The 13,189-nt window shown below is 42.2% G+C and overlaps 1 protein-coding gene across 1 annotated transcript in view; it reads left to right on the top strand.

Moving 5' to 3' along the window:
* LOC306819645 (transmembrane emp24 domain-containing protein 1-like) overlaps nucleotides 1–6,646 on the top strand; it is a 6,822-nt gene extending 176 nt beyond the window's left edge. Inside the window, exons 1-5 of the mRNA XM_079337059.1 lie at nucleotides 1–317; nucleotides 2,848–2,945; nucleotides 3,027–3,216; nucleotides 5,390–5,557; nucleotides 5,680–6,646. The exon at nucleotides 1–317 is cut by the window's left edge and continues 176 nt beyond it. Coding sequence (XP_079193185.1) covers nucleotides 42–317; nucleotides 2,848–2,945; nucleotides 3,027–3,216; nucleotides 5,390–5,557; nucleotides 5,680–5,730 — 783 coding nt within the window. The 5' untranslated portion in view covers nucleotides 1–41 and the 3' untranslated portion in view covers nucleotides 5,731–6,646. The remainder of the gene's footprint in view (nucleotides 318–2,847; nucleotides 2,946–3,026; nucleotides 3,217–5,389; nucleotides 5,558–5,679) is intronic.
* The last annotated feature ends 6,543 nt before the right edge of the window (nucleotides 6,647–13,189 follow it).

Here is a 13,189-nt window from a genome sequence, read left to right on the forward strand (position 1 = left end):
TTCGTCCAATCACAGCGCAGTAAAGTTGTGAAGCGGAAGGGATGCAGAGAAGATGGCTGAACTTAGATAGCCGAGTGTCCGTGTCTGTCTTCATCATGGCGTCGCTCCGGAGCGCAGGTGGACGCGCAGGTGGACGCGCAGGTGGACGCACAGGTGGACTGTTTGTGCTCGCGCTGCTGTTTGTGGGCTGTCTGGAGTCTGTTTCGAGTTTCGGTCAGAACCTCGACACTGAGTTCACTTTTCTTCTGCCAGCTGGAACCTCCGAGTGTTTCTATCAGACAGCGACGAAGAACGGGACGATGGAGGTCGAATACCAGGTAACCACGTGACCTGTCGTCTCCTTGTCTGTGCTTTCATTAAAGTCAACCTGTTCTTTGATATAATAATAAATTAAATGATGAATTAATTAACTAAACATTGAATTATAAATGACAATAAAGAATGTGGGCTCCATCTGATCGTTTTGTTATAAGTCTACACTAATATAAATTTACTAGAGAAAAATAATCTACATAACATTAAGACTTTTACATTAATAATAAGCCGTTCCCCCAGGATGCCGCTGAGTAACCATGGTAACACACACTTCCTGTTTCCACCTGAGAGAGTGAAGTTTGTCCCAAAGCCTGCTGCTGTATTTCTACCCTCCACCTGGATGGAGGGGACTTCATTCAGCTGAGTGTGTGACGAAGGGGGAGTGTGTAGGGCCCCTCCACTTGCGTCTTAGGGTGGATCCCAAGTCCCTTATTTGCAGTCTCCTCGGTCCTCGGTCCTCGGCTGAACAGGAAGTAGTTCCAGGGCCGCCATGTTGAGGATCAAAGCTCTTATAGCGAACGGAGGAGAGAGGATGGAGGAGAGAGGAGGCTGATCCGAGGAGCGATGACCGAGGAGACACGAGAGCTGACTTCACGGAAGTCTTTTCACTGACAGACACGCCCCCTTCTCGTATATCACTCACTGATTGGACGCTGCACAGGATCAGACTTCAGTTTAATAGGGGAGAAAAGAGGGAGATTAAAAAGAGGCTAAACGGAGCGTGGGACATTTAAACAGATGATGAACATCAGTGAGTTTGTAAAGAGTCGCTCTGTGATGAGCTGCCATTAAAAAGAGTCTGATGAAGAGGAGTCCATTTTATATTCTGAACGTTTCATCATTTAGATTCTAATCAATCATTTTCAGTATCCTGACACATAAATATCTGTGTTTATAAAATACAGAGTTGGTTGTCTAAATACAGGCTAGGTTCAGTCCAAACTGATTAATAATAATCAATAATTATAGACAATTCAAAATGAAATCTTTGAGTCAGTAGAAACTGTCCTTTAGGTTTGAAACAGACTGCAGGTTGTTCTTCAGGTGTTTGTTTTGTGTCTTAAAGCTGATTTCCTCGGTCCTCTCTCCTCGGCTTCGTTTCCTCCGTGCGTCTCTGGTGGGCGGGGCTTAGACGCAAGTGGAGGAGACAACTCGGAGGACACTCGGTGTAAATAAGGGACATGGGATCCAGCCTAAGCCCCGCCCACCAGAGACGCACGGAGGAAACGAAGCCGAGGAGAGAGGACATCAGCTTTAAGACATGAGACGTCGTTTCCTCGACAGCGTCACATGAGTGTTTATTTAAAGTATCGACGTTTCCATGGAAACTTTGAATTCATTTTCAACTGGCTCAAGATGAATCTTTACATCCCTCCTACGAGGGGTTAAATATAAGATACCAGGATCCTTCATGTTGATGCTTTTCTAACAGCAGCATCATGTTCACACTTCTGTGACCCTTTACTGTTTTATTATCAAACAGATGAAATGTTACTGACACACTCAGTTTAGTCATCATAGAATCTAATCTGTACAAAATAATAAATATAGAATACTGTGTAAAAGGGTCCAGTAAAAATACTAATGTTCAAAATTTAACACAAAAATATAGAAACATGTTAAAAAAAAATAATAATAATAATTTAAACAATGTCCAGGGGTGTCAAAGTGCAGATTTATGTTTTTAATTGAGGAGAGTGGAAAAGTAAAATATTTATTCTTTACACTAAATAAATAAATCTAAAGGCAGAAACTAATAATAAGTTAAATTAATAAATAAACTCAGATGGTCTCCTCCAACACATTGTTAGTTTTCATGGTAAAGGATGTGTTTCCTAAAGGAGGTAACAAAGGAAGCATTGAGCTTCCTTTCCTTCTTTTAGAGAACTCAAACCGCTCTTATCATGGCCGCCACTTCAACACTTCCAGGGTTAAAGAAAAGAGGAGACAGGAGGGACGATCTGAACGCAGCCTAATGTGACGTCACAATATCAGGAAACTGTTTTAGACATTTTATTCTGAAACTGAAGAAAAGTTTTCCACAATCAAACACAAATATTCCTTTATTTCAAAAACAAATGGAAGTAGAAATGTTGTTTTTGCTGCTCTGGGTGAAATGTAGCATCGTCGGGTAAAAGATATATACCACCGTCAAATCAGCATGACATCCAATGATATCTGAACAAATCACCATGAGGTCTCTAGAATAATTCTGGGTTTAAAAAAATGTGAGACGGTGTAATTGTTTTTGAATGATAGCATTAGCATTATCAGTGTGTTGGTTTAGTTAGCTTTAACAGTGTGTTTCTTGAGTTGGTACAGCATTAGCATTGACTTTGTTTAATTAGCAGGTTGTTGGTTTAGTTAGCATTAGCATTAGCAGTTTGCTAGCTGTCTGTTCAGGCTACAGTCATACATGTCTCTGTTCACATACAATCATTGCAGCCTGTATCTGTTGTCACCATCTAATAATGGCCTTTAAAACAGTTGATTGTAGAATATAATGTGTGTGTGATGTGTGTGAACATCCAGGTGATAGCAGGTGCAGGGATGGACGTTGACTTTACCATCCTCACTCCAGAAGGCATCCAGATTGTCACAGAGTCTCGGCGCTCCGATGGAGTCCATGTGTAAGTGGCCTCATCTCATTTTATGGCCCCAGTGCTGTTGGAATAGTCTGATTATCTTTGGACTTAATCCTGTTATTTCAGGGTGGAACCGACGGAGGCGGGGGATTATGAGATCTGCTTCGACAACAGCTTTAGTCGCTTCTCGGAGAAGACGGTGTTCTTTGAGATCATCATTGAAGGTCAGGGAGGAGATGTGGGAGGAGACGACGAGTGGGCCGGACTGGATGAGCCTGATGGAAGCCTCCTGGAGTACAAGCTGGATGACATCCGGGTGAGACGATTGTTAGAAAACTACTCTTATGAATCTGTTTGTAGTGGAAAATGTGTCATTACACATCATGGGAGCCACATTCACCTGAAAAGTCAACATCTCAATACAACATAGAACAAGCCAAAAGTAAAGAACGAATCATTTGCAATGATCATAAATATCTGCCAACCATGCAAAACACCCTGTTTCAATGAGCTTACTGATGTAGTTAATATATCACCTCATTCAAAGACCCTGAACAAGGATCACCTCATTCAAAGACCCTGAACAAGTATCACCTCATTCAAAGACCCTGAACAAGGATCACCTCATTCAAAGACCCTGAACAAGTATCACCTCATTCAAAGACCCTGAACAAGGATCACCTCATTCAAAGACCCTGAACAAGGATCACCTCATTCAAAGACCCTGAACAAGGATCACCTCATTCAAAGACCCTGAACAAGTCTCACCTCATTCAAAGACCCTGAACAAGGATCACCTCATTCAAAGACCCTGAACAAGGATCACCTCATTCAAAGACCCTGAACAAGGATCACCTCATTCAAAGACCCTGAACAAGGATCACCTCATTCAAAGACCCTGAACAAGGATCACCTCATTCAAAGACCCTGAACAAGGATCACCTCATTCAAAGACCCTGAACAAGTATCACCTCATTCAAAGACCCTGAACAAGGATCACCTCATTCAAAGACCCTGAACAAGGATCACCTCATTCAAAGACCCTGAACAAGGATCACCTCATTCAAAGACCCTGAACAAGTATCACCTCATTCAAAGACCCTGAACAAGGATCACCTCATTCAAAGACCCTGAACAAGTCTCACCTCATTCAAAGACCCTGAACAAGGATCACCTCATTCAAAGACCCTGAACAAGGATCACCTCATTCAAAGACCCTGAACAAGGATCACCTCATTCAAAGACCCTGAACAAGTATCACCTCATTCAAAGACCCTGAACAAGTATCACCTCATTCAAAGACCCTGAACAAGTCTCACCTCATTCAAAGACCCTGAACAAGGATCACCTCATTCAAAGACCCTGAACAAGTATCACCTCATTCAAAGACACTGAACAAGGATCACCTCATTCAAAGACCCTGAACAAGGATCACCTCATTCAAAGACCCTGAACAAGTATCACCTCATTCAAAGACCCTGAACAAGGATCACCTCATTCAAAGACCCTGAACAAGGATCACCTCATTCAAAGACCCTGAACAAGTCTCACCTCATTCAAAGACCCTGAACAAGGATCACCTCATTCAAAGACCCTGAACAAGGATCACCTCATTCAAAGACCCTGAACAAGTCTCACCTCATTCAAAGACCCTGAACAAGGATCACCTCATTCAAAGACCCTGAACAAGGATCACCTCATTCAAAGACCCTGAACAAGTATCACCTCATTCAAAGACCCTGAACAAGGATCACCTCATTCAAAGACCCTGAACAAGGATCACCTCATTCAAAGACCCTGAACAAGGATCACTTCATTCAAAGACCCTGAACAAGGATCACCTCATTCAAAGACCCTGAACAAGTATGAAAGAGGACACTTTTTTGATTAAGGGCGCACTCACACTAGCAAAGTTGTCCTGAACTGTTCTGAAGCCCACCTCTTGGTATGGATTGCCTATTGTGAGTGAGCCCCAAGAAAAGTTGAAGTCCAAGACAGACAATGAAATGATATCTTTGTAGGTTTTTCAGTCATTCAGGTCACAGTAAATTCAAAGCTTGATCCGAAGGCAACTGGACTGGCAAAGATCTTAAAGACGTCTCAACATCTCTTCCAAAAGACGTCTTCAGTTCTAAACTATCTGGTGGACAAAGACAGATTAGAGTGAGGATCATTAGATTAAAGGGAGACTTCACCCATTTACATGAAGCTGTGTATCATCAGAAACATGGTCGTAGTGTTGAATGGTCGTGAGTCCAGCCCTCATTTTGCCCTGAGACCAGAAAAATATGTTTTTCTTTGTTTGAAAGTTTTCTTCATGTGATGCAATATGACGCTTTTTGCATCACATGAAGAAAACAGCAGCAGGTGGATTCAGGCTCGTCAGCCTGCTGGCACCTTATTAAAATTGTTAACCACTAGCTTGTTATTCCATTTCCTCCTTCTCATCACTTGTTTAAAGAGTGCTGTATGTCTGTTGCTTCCATCAGGAGTCCATGGATTCTCTGCACAGACGCTTGGAGCGCAGCCGGCAGATGCAGACCGTGCTGCGAGCTTTTGAGGCTCGGGACAGAAACCTCCTGGAGGACAATCTGTGGAGGGTCTCGTTCTGGTCCTGCACCAGCGTGCTGGTGCTGCTGTGTGTGGCACTGACTCAGGTAAAGGGGCAGTGTCCTGGTCTCTTTTCTTGACCAGCCATCACTGAGCTAATCTCATGAAATCATATCTTAGTCTGTTACAAAATGTGAAATCCATCAACAGTGTGTTCCTTTGTTCGCAGGTCTACACCGTCCGTAAACTGTTTGACGACAGGAAGAGAGTCTGCACATAGAGAACATGACATCACCACATGATCATGAGAGACGGCGAGGAGGATCAGCTGCTTACTTGTTTCTGATTAAGGCTCAGTTCCTTTGTGTCCACACTATAAAGAAGACGGGTGACCAGATGAGTGACAGGAAGTTACACGTCATTTGATTTTGTTGCCTTTGATCTTGAACCAGACAACAAACCAATGAGGACATGTTTTAAAAGGCTCCATACTTACACAGAGCAGGACATGTTTACGGATATCTGCAGATCAGTGCTCCAGGAACTATTCCAAGGACTTCTCTAGAGTGGAAATATTCAATTCCTCCTGTTGGTAGATGAAGATGGATGATGATGATGATGAAGAGGGTGGATGATGATGATGATGGTGGTGATGATGATGATGATGGTGATGATGATGATGATGATGATGAAGATGATGGGTGTATGATGATGATGATGATGATGATGATGATGAAGATGGTGGATGATGATGATGATGGTGGGTGTATGATGATGATGATGATGAAGATGGTGGATGATGATGATGATGGTGGATGATGATGATGATGGTGGATGATGATGATGATGATGGGTGTATGATGATGATGATGATGATGATGATGATGGTGGGTGTATGATGATGATGAAGATGGTGGATGATGATGATGATGATGGTGGATGATGGTGATGATGATGGTGGATGGTAGATGATGGTGATGATGATGGTGGTGGATGATGATGGTGGATAAAGGTGATCCACAGAATAATTCTTTATTGATGTGGTTTTTGCTGACAGATTTATGTCACTCCATTTTATTTAGGTTTTTCTTTGGTTACAAACTGAAAGTGTTTTTGAAGTTACTGGTTTGTCCCCATGTGCTGGTCTATGTCCTGATGACAGTGCAGAAAATTAAAGTGTGAAAATGAACCTTTGAGGCAGAGTTTAATCCTGAGTATTCTGTTGAATGTACGGCTCCGCTCCTCTGTCAGAGGATTTGTTTTGGGTGTTTCAGGTTTCTAGGTGATCAAACCTGCTTGTTTTTATATATACGTAAGGTCGTCACAATATCAGATATTTAACCTTTGATACCATTCTTGTAAAAGTGATGTCTTTGGCTCAAGGCAGCTTTTGGTTAAAACATGGCTGAAGATTCAAAGGTCACATATTACTCTTCAATCAGTGTCCTCGCTCCTCTTCATCATGTGTGAAGTGTGTTGTTGTAAATCCACTCTGATCCTGTATTTGATCATGTCTATAAACCCCTCTATTTCAGCCCTGCTCAGAACAGGCTGTTTCTGTGTCTGTAGCTTTAAATATGTAAATGAGCTGTGTCTGACCACGCCCCCTCTCTGGAAGGGCTCGGGTGTACTCGCTGCTTTCTGGCTCCATGTCCTATTGTTTACGGTGAGAAGGCAGACTCAGAGGGCAGAACAAACACCTAGCTGTAGGAGTGTGACCCACCTGGGGGAGGGGCTACTGCCCTTTGTGATGTCATGAAGGGAACATCTCCAAACAGCCTGTTTGAGCAGGCAGAAGACGGAGAGGATGGACTTGTCTCATCATTGGGGGGTTTGGAGACAGACTCATGTTAGCGTTAGAGGAACACGGTGGACAGGGTTTTAGAGAATATTTGAGCTTTCACTATTTTTAAAGCTTCAGTACTTTTCAACAGTAAAAATAAGAATACCAGTCAAGTTTTAAAGGGCTGGGATTATGACCTCACTTTCATGAGTCTAAAGAGAATGTTTTTCTACATGGCAGTCAATGGTATTAATAAATGTTTTACAAAGAAACTTGGTTTAATGGGTGTTATATATATTATAATAATGTAATGTCTATATTATAGTGATGTCGTTATGAGTTTACGTTACATTTTCCAAAGTGTGCGTTAAAGCTGAATCATTTTAGGAAAAGATTGAATTGCGATTTTTCTCGCAAAAATTGCGATTTCGATTGGTATCACAATTTTCTTCTAATCAAGCTCGTGCAATGTTCTCGATGTACAATAACAGGAAACTACATAATTCCAGTTAAAACTTTAAATGCCATAAATCTAAATTAAAAGAATGAAAACTAAAGTTAAGAATTGATTTCAGATTTATTTATTAAGAAGAAACACACAGACGGTGTGATGTTCTTGTTTTTAGTGTCAGTTTGACAGAAATCTGCTCTGAAGTGTTGATATATATTTTGGGCCTTTGGGGTTGCCATAGGTGACGTAGTTCACAGAAGTTGTGCAACAAGAGAAGCTAACAATGTCTCATATTTTCTTCAAACATTTACCTGTGAGCATCATTTCATGTTCAGGTCTTTCATTGTTTATTTTGAGTTTGTTTAATAAAGTTACAACATGAGACAACAATTGATACATTCGCGATGCTAACCGCTAGCATTCCTATTCAAATTCTCATAGACGTTAGCATCAAGCTAGTGGACTTGTCTGTTGTTTAGCATATTATGAGATGAATAACTTCTGTTTTGATGTCTGTTTAGTTTTACAGCTTCCTTTATTAAAGACTGGACAAAGAAACTTCAGCTTCTTTATTGGAGGAAAACAGTTTTCTGTCGAGTTGCTTCCTACTGAAACTGAATCAGACTATCAAAACACAAACTCATTTTTACTCTGACCTGATTAGTAAAAATAGATAGATAGATAGATACTTTATTGATCCCGAGGGAAATAAATAAACACAACCTGAGGTTCCTGTTTAGTACTATTAATAAACTAGTTAATCCCACTCCCCCCACCATCCACATCTTATCTCCCAGTGACTTTTTACAATTTTTCATCGACGAGCTCAATAGTTTGAGATCAAATTTGTCCCTGGCTGACTTACCCTCCTCTCCACTAAACCACCCCAACCTAATGTCAGAACTGTCCCCAGTGTCCCGACACAGCTTTTCCACTACAGTAGCCTACATGCGTGTTTCGAGCAGCCCTCGTGATACAGTCCCACCCAAATTCCTGAAATCTATGTTCCCAGTCCTGGGCCCGAGTATACTCTCCATTATCAACCACTCTCTCATTTCCAGCTCTGTCCCTGATTATTTTAAAGTTGCCAGTGTCCAACCCCTTCTCTAAAAACCTGACTTAGATCCAGCCAAACCAGAAAATTACAGACCAATCTCCAAATTACCTTTCATTTCCAAAATCCTAGAAAAAATTGTCACAGATCAACTTCTCAACTTAGTCGAAAATAATACAATAGGTTTCCGTCACAAACGTAGCACTACTGAAAGTAATCAACGACATCCTGATGCACACAGACAACGGTGAACATACCATTCTTGGTTTATTAGACTGAACAGCAGCCTTTGACACTATTGATCATTCCATCCTCTTAGACAGACTACAAAACTGGGCCGGTATCTCAGGTACAGCTCTAAACCGGTTCCATTCATACTTAACAGACACTTCAACATCCGTATTAACAACCATGTATCCTCCCCTGCTCCCCTCCTGTGTGGAGTGCCTCAAGGCTCAGTACTCGGCCCTGTCCTCTTTTCCCTCTCCATGCTTCCCCTTGGTCATCTGCTCAGCCAATTCCATAACATCTCTTATCAACAAGGTAACCCTGAACAACAACAACCTTAAACAACTAACCCCCCTCCATGACTGTCTAGCTGCTATAAAAGACTGGATGTCCCACAATTCCCTTCACCTAAACCCAAGTAAAACAGAAATTCTCTTAATAGGACCAGACTCCTTCTCCACTTCAGTTCATCAGTTTATTGGCCCCCTCCACTCCAGCATCACTCCCTCCTTCAAAACCTTGGAATCATCTTCGACCAGCATCTCTCCTTCAATCAACATGTCACGAAGCTTGTCCAGTCCTGTTTTCATCAACTTAGAAATCAGACACATCCTCTCCCCCTCTGACCTCGAGCTCCTCATTCACACTTTCATCTTCTCCCGTCTAGATTACTGCAACTCACTTTTCACCTGCCTCAGTCAGTCCTCCCTTAATCGCCCAACTAGTCCAGGATTGCATAGAGATATAGCTCACATAGGGGCTGCTAAATCTTGTTTGGGGGATTATTGTATACAGAGGGGGGGGGGGGACAGCAGGTGTGTATTGTAACTAATGTCTTGTGTCCTGCCTGTCTGTATACTGCTACTGGATGCCTTGAATTTCCCTCGGGATCAATAAAGTATCTATCTATCTATCTATCTATCTATCTATCTATCTATCTATCTATCTATCTATCTATCTATCTATCTATCTATCTATCTATCTATCTATCTATCTATCTATCTATCTATCTATCTATCTATCTATCTATCTATCTATCTATCTATCTATCTATCTATCTATCTATCTATCTATCTATCTATCTATCTATCTATCTATCTATCTATCTATCTATCTATCTATCTATCTATCTATCTATCTATCTATCTATCTATCTATCTATCTATCTATCTATCTATCTATCTATCTATCTATCTATCTATCTATCTATCTATCTATCTATCTATCTATCTATCTATCATCCATCCATCCATCCATCCATCCATCCATCCATCCATCCATCCATCCATCCATCCATCCATCCATCCATCCATCCATCCATCCATCCATCCATCCATCCATCCATCCATCCATCCATCCATCCATCCATCCATCCATCCATCCATCCATCCATCCATCCATCCATCCATCCATCCATCCATCCATCCATCCATCCATCCATCCATCCATCCATCCATCCATCCATCCATCCATCCATCCATCCATCCATCCATCCATCCATCCATCCATCCATCCATCCATCCATCCATCCATCCATCCATCCATCCATCCATCCATCCATCCATCCATCCATCCATCCATCCATCCATCCATCCATCCATCCATCCATCCATCCATCCATCCATCCATCCATCCATCCATCCATCCATCCATCCATCCATCCATCCATCCATCCATCCATCCATCCATCCATCCATCCATCCATCCATCCATCCATCCATCCATCCATCCATCCATCCATCCATCCATCCATCCATCCATCCATCCATCCATCCATCCATCCATCCATCCATCCATCCATCCATCCATCCATCCATCCATCCATCCATCCATCCATCCATCCATCCATCCATCCATCCATCCATCCATCCATCCATCCATCCATCCATCCATCCATCCATCCATCCATCCATCCATCCATCCATCCATCCATCCATCCATCCATCCATCCATCCATCCATCCATCCATCCATCCTACGAACCAGTCGTCGGTCCCGCTTCCCTTCATTGGCTTCCAGTAAAATCCCGCATTCACTTCTAAAGACTTCTAATTACTTTTAAAGCCCTGCACAACCTCAAGCCCCTCGTTACATTTCTGACCTGCTAGTTCCCTACTCAACTTCACAACCACTCTGTTCATCAAACCTGAACCTTCTATTCATCCCCCGCTCCAATTTATCAAAATAAAGGCGACAGTGCTTTTGCTATCCTGGCCCCCAACCCTCTGGCCCCCAACCCTCTGGCCCCAACCCTCTGGCCCCCAACCCTCTGGCCCCAACCCTCTGGCCCCCAACCCTCTGGCCCCCAACCCTCTGGCCCCAACCCTCTGGCCCCAACCCTCTGGCCCCCAACCCTCTGGCCCCAACCCTCTGGCCCCCAACCCTCTGGCCCCCAACCCTCTGGCCCCCAACCCCCAGTCCATCAGATCATCTGACTCCATAGACACCTTCAAGCGACTCTTAAGGACTCACCTTTATAACCAGGCTTTTTGCTAAATCGTGTGTGTGTGTGTGTGTGTGTGTGTGTGTGTGTGTGTGTGTGTGTGTGTGTGTGTGTGTGTGTGTGTGTGTGTGTGTGTGTGTGTGTGTGTGTGTGTGTGTGTGTGTGTGTGTGTGTGTGTGTGTGTGTGTGTGTGTGTGTGTGTGTGTGTGTGTGTGTGTGTGTGTGTGTGTGTGTGTGTGTGTGTGTGTGTGTGTGTGTGTGTGTGTGTGTGTGTGTGTGTGTGTGTGTGTGTGTGTGTGTGTGTGCTTTACTTACTTACTGTGTATCAGGCTAAAGAAGTCACGCACACACACGGGCAGAATAGACGGCGTGTGTAAATTAGTTGACAACAGCTCCGGGGTCATTCGGGAGAAGCGCTGCCAAAAACCACGAATTTGGCGATCACATGATCACGTTTTCTGATATCGTGATTTTGATCAGAAAACGCTAAATCATTCAGCCTTAGTGTGCGTTTAGTTAACACGACGTTGATATTGTCACGCTCGCTGGTCCACCATGTCAATGTTTTGCTCCCCCTCCTCCAGTTGGCACTGCAGCCATAGACTTTTTGTAGTCCTCTATTACCTGCATGTAAACCAGCACAGTGAACAGGTAGCATCTCTGGATACATCATGGGTGTCCTCCACTTGCATCTTAGCAAAATTTAAGGAGGTTTCTTTTTTTTTCGGAGCTTCTGACCAGGGTGAACTTTTTGTAAATAAACGCAAATACACAAGATATTGAGCCATCAAAACTCTGGATTCTCAACTTTAAACTCAGTTTGAAGGGGTGATGAGATGAGGTCTGGTAAAGACCATTTATAAATGTTGCATGCGCACAAAATGGGCCCTAAAACTGGCTTATGCAATTTCCCACATAAAGTCTGTGATCTATAAAAAACATGAAAGTTATCTCAGACCCAAGCGTGCATATATTTTAGAGGCATGGTACATTGGCGACACATGGCGAAGTGGTGAATTGAAGCCTGCAGAATGTATTGATATCACGTCAGGGTCAAGCCGAACCCTGACCCGAACCCTGACGTGGTTTTTATGTTGCTGTAAAGTGTTTTATTTATAAACATGTTTTGTTACTAGAAAGCATTAAGGTTATCTCAGGTTATCAACAAAGGAATTCTTTTGTTGTTAATGTTTATGATGGGGACGTTAGGATGGAAAAGAAAAACATTAAATACTTAGTTACTTGTGAAGTAATCTTATAAAGTGTTCACCCTGGTTGGGGCTAATAGAGTCTGTACATGGTTATTGGCTTTGTTATGCTAGTAACATATGCACACTGTGTCTTTGTACGACACAGGTTAATTCAGTTTCAGGTACTTCAACGCCTCCATTATTTAAGGGAAAGGGGTTTTTTTGTTTTGTTTATTGGTTGTTTGTTTTCTTATTTAGAAAAAAACTGATGAAACCAATCTATTATTATTATTATTATTATTATTATTATTACAAGCTGGCTCCTGATTATCACTCACCCCCAATTATCAAACTCATAAATTTACAGGCAAATGTTTTGGCATTCACCAGGAACACCCCATATGTTTTATATAGCATTACATTTTAAATTGAGCATTACATTTTAAATTGAGCATTACATTTTAAATTGAGCTCAGTTTTGATGGTTGAATTAATTAGAACAGTCGTCGGATAGGAACTCTTAATTCTTCTCTCGAAGTAACTTGAAAACATCTTGTTGAACATGAGACACAGAAGGTAAGAAGAACAGAG

The sequence above is a fragment of the Symphodus melops genome, assembly GCF_947650265.1.
Source record: "Symphodus melops genome assembly, chromosome: 2".
NCBI classification, from domain to species: domain Eukaryota; kingdom Metazoa; phylum Chordata; class Actinopteri; order Labriformes; family Labridae; genus Symphodus; species Symphodus melops.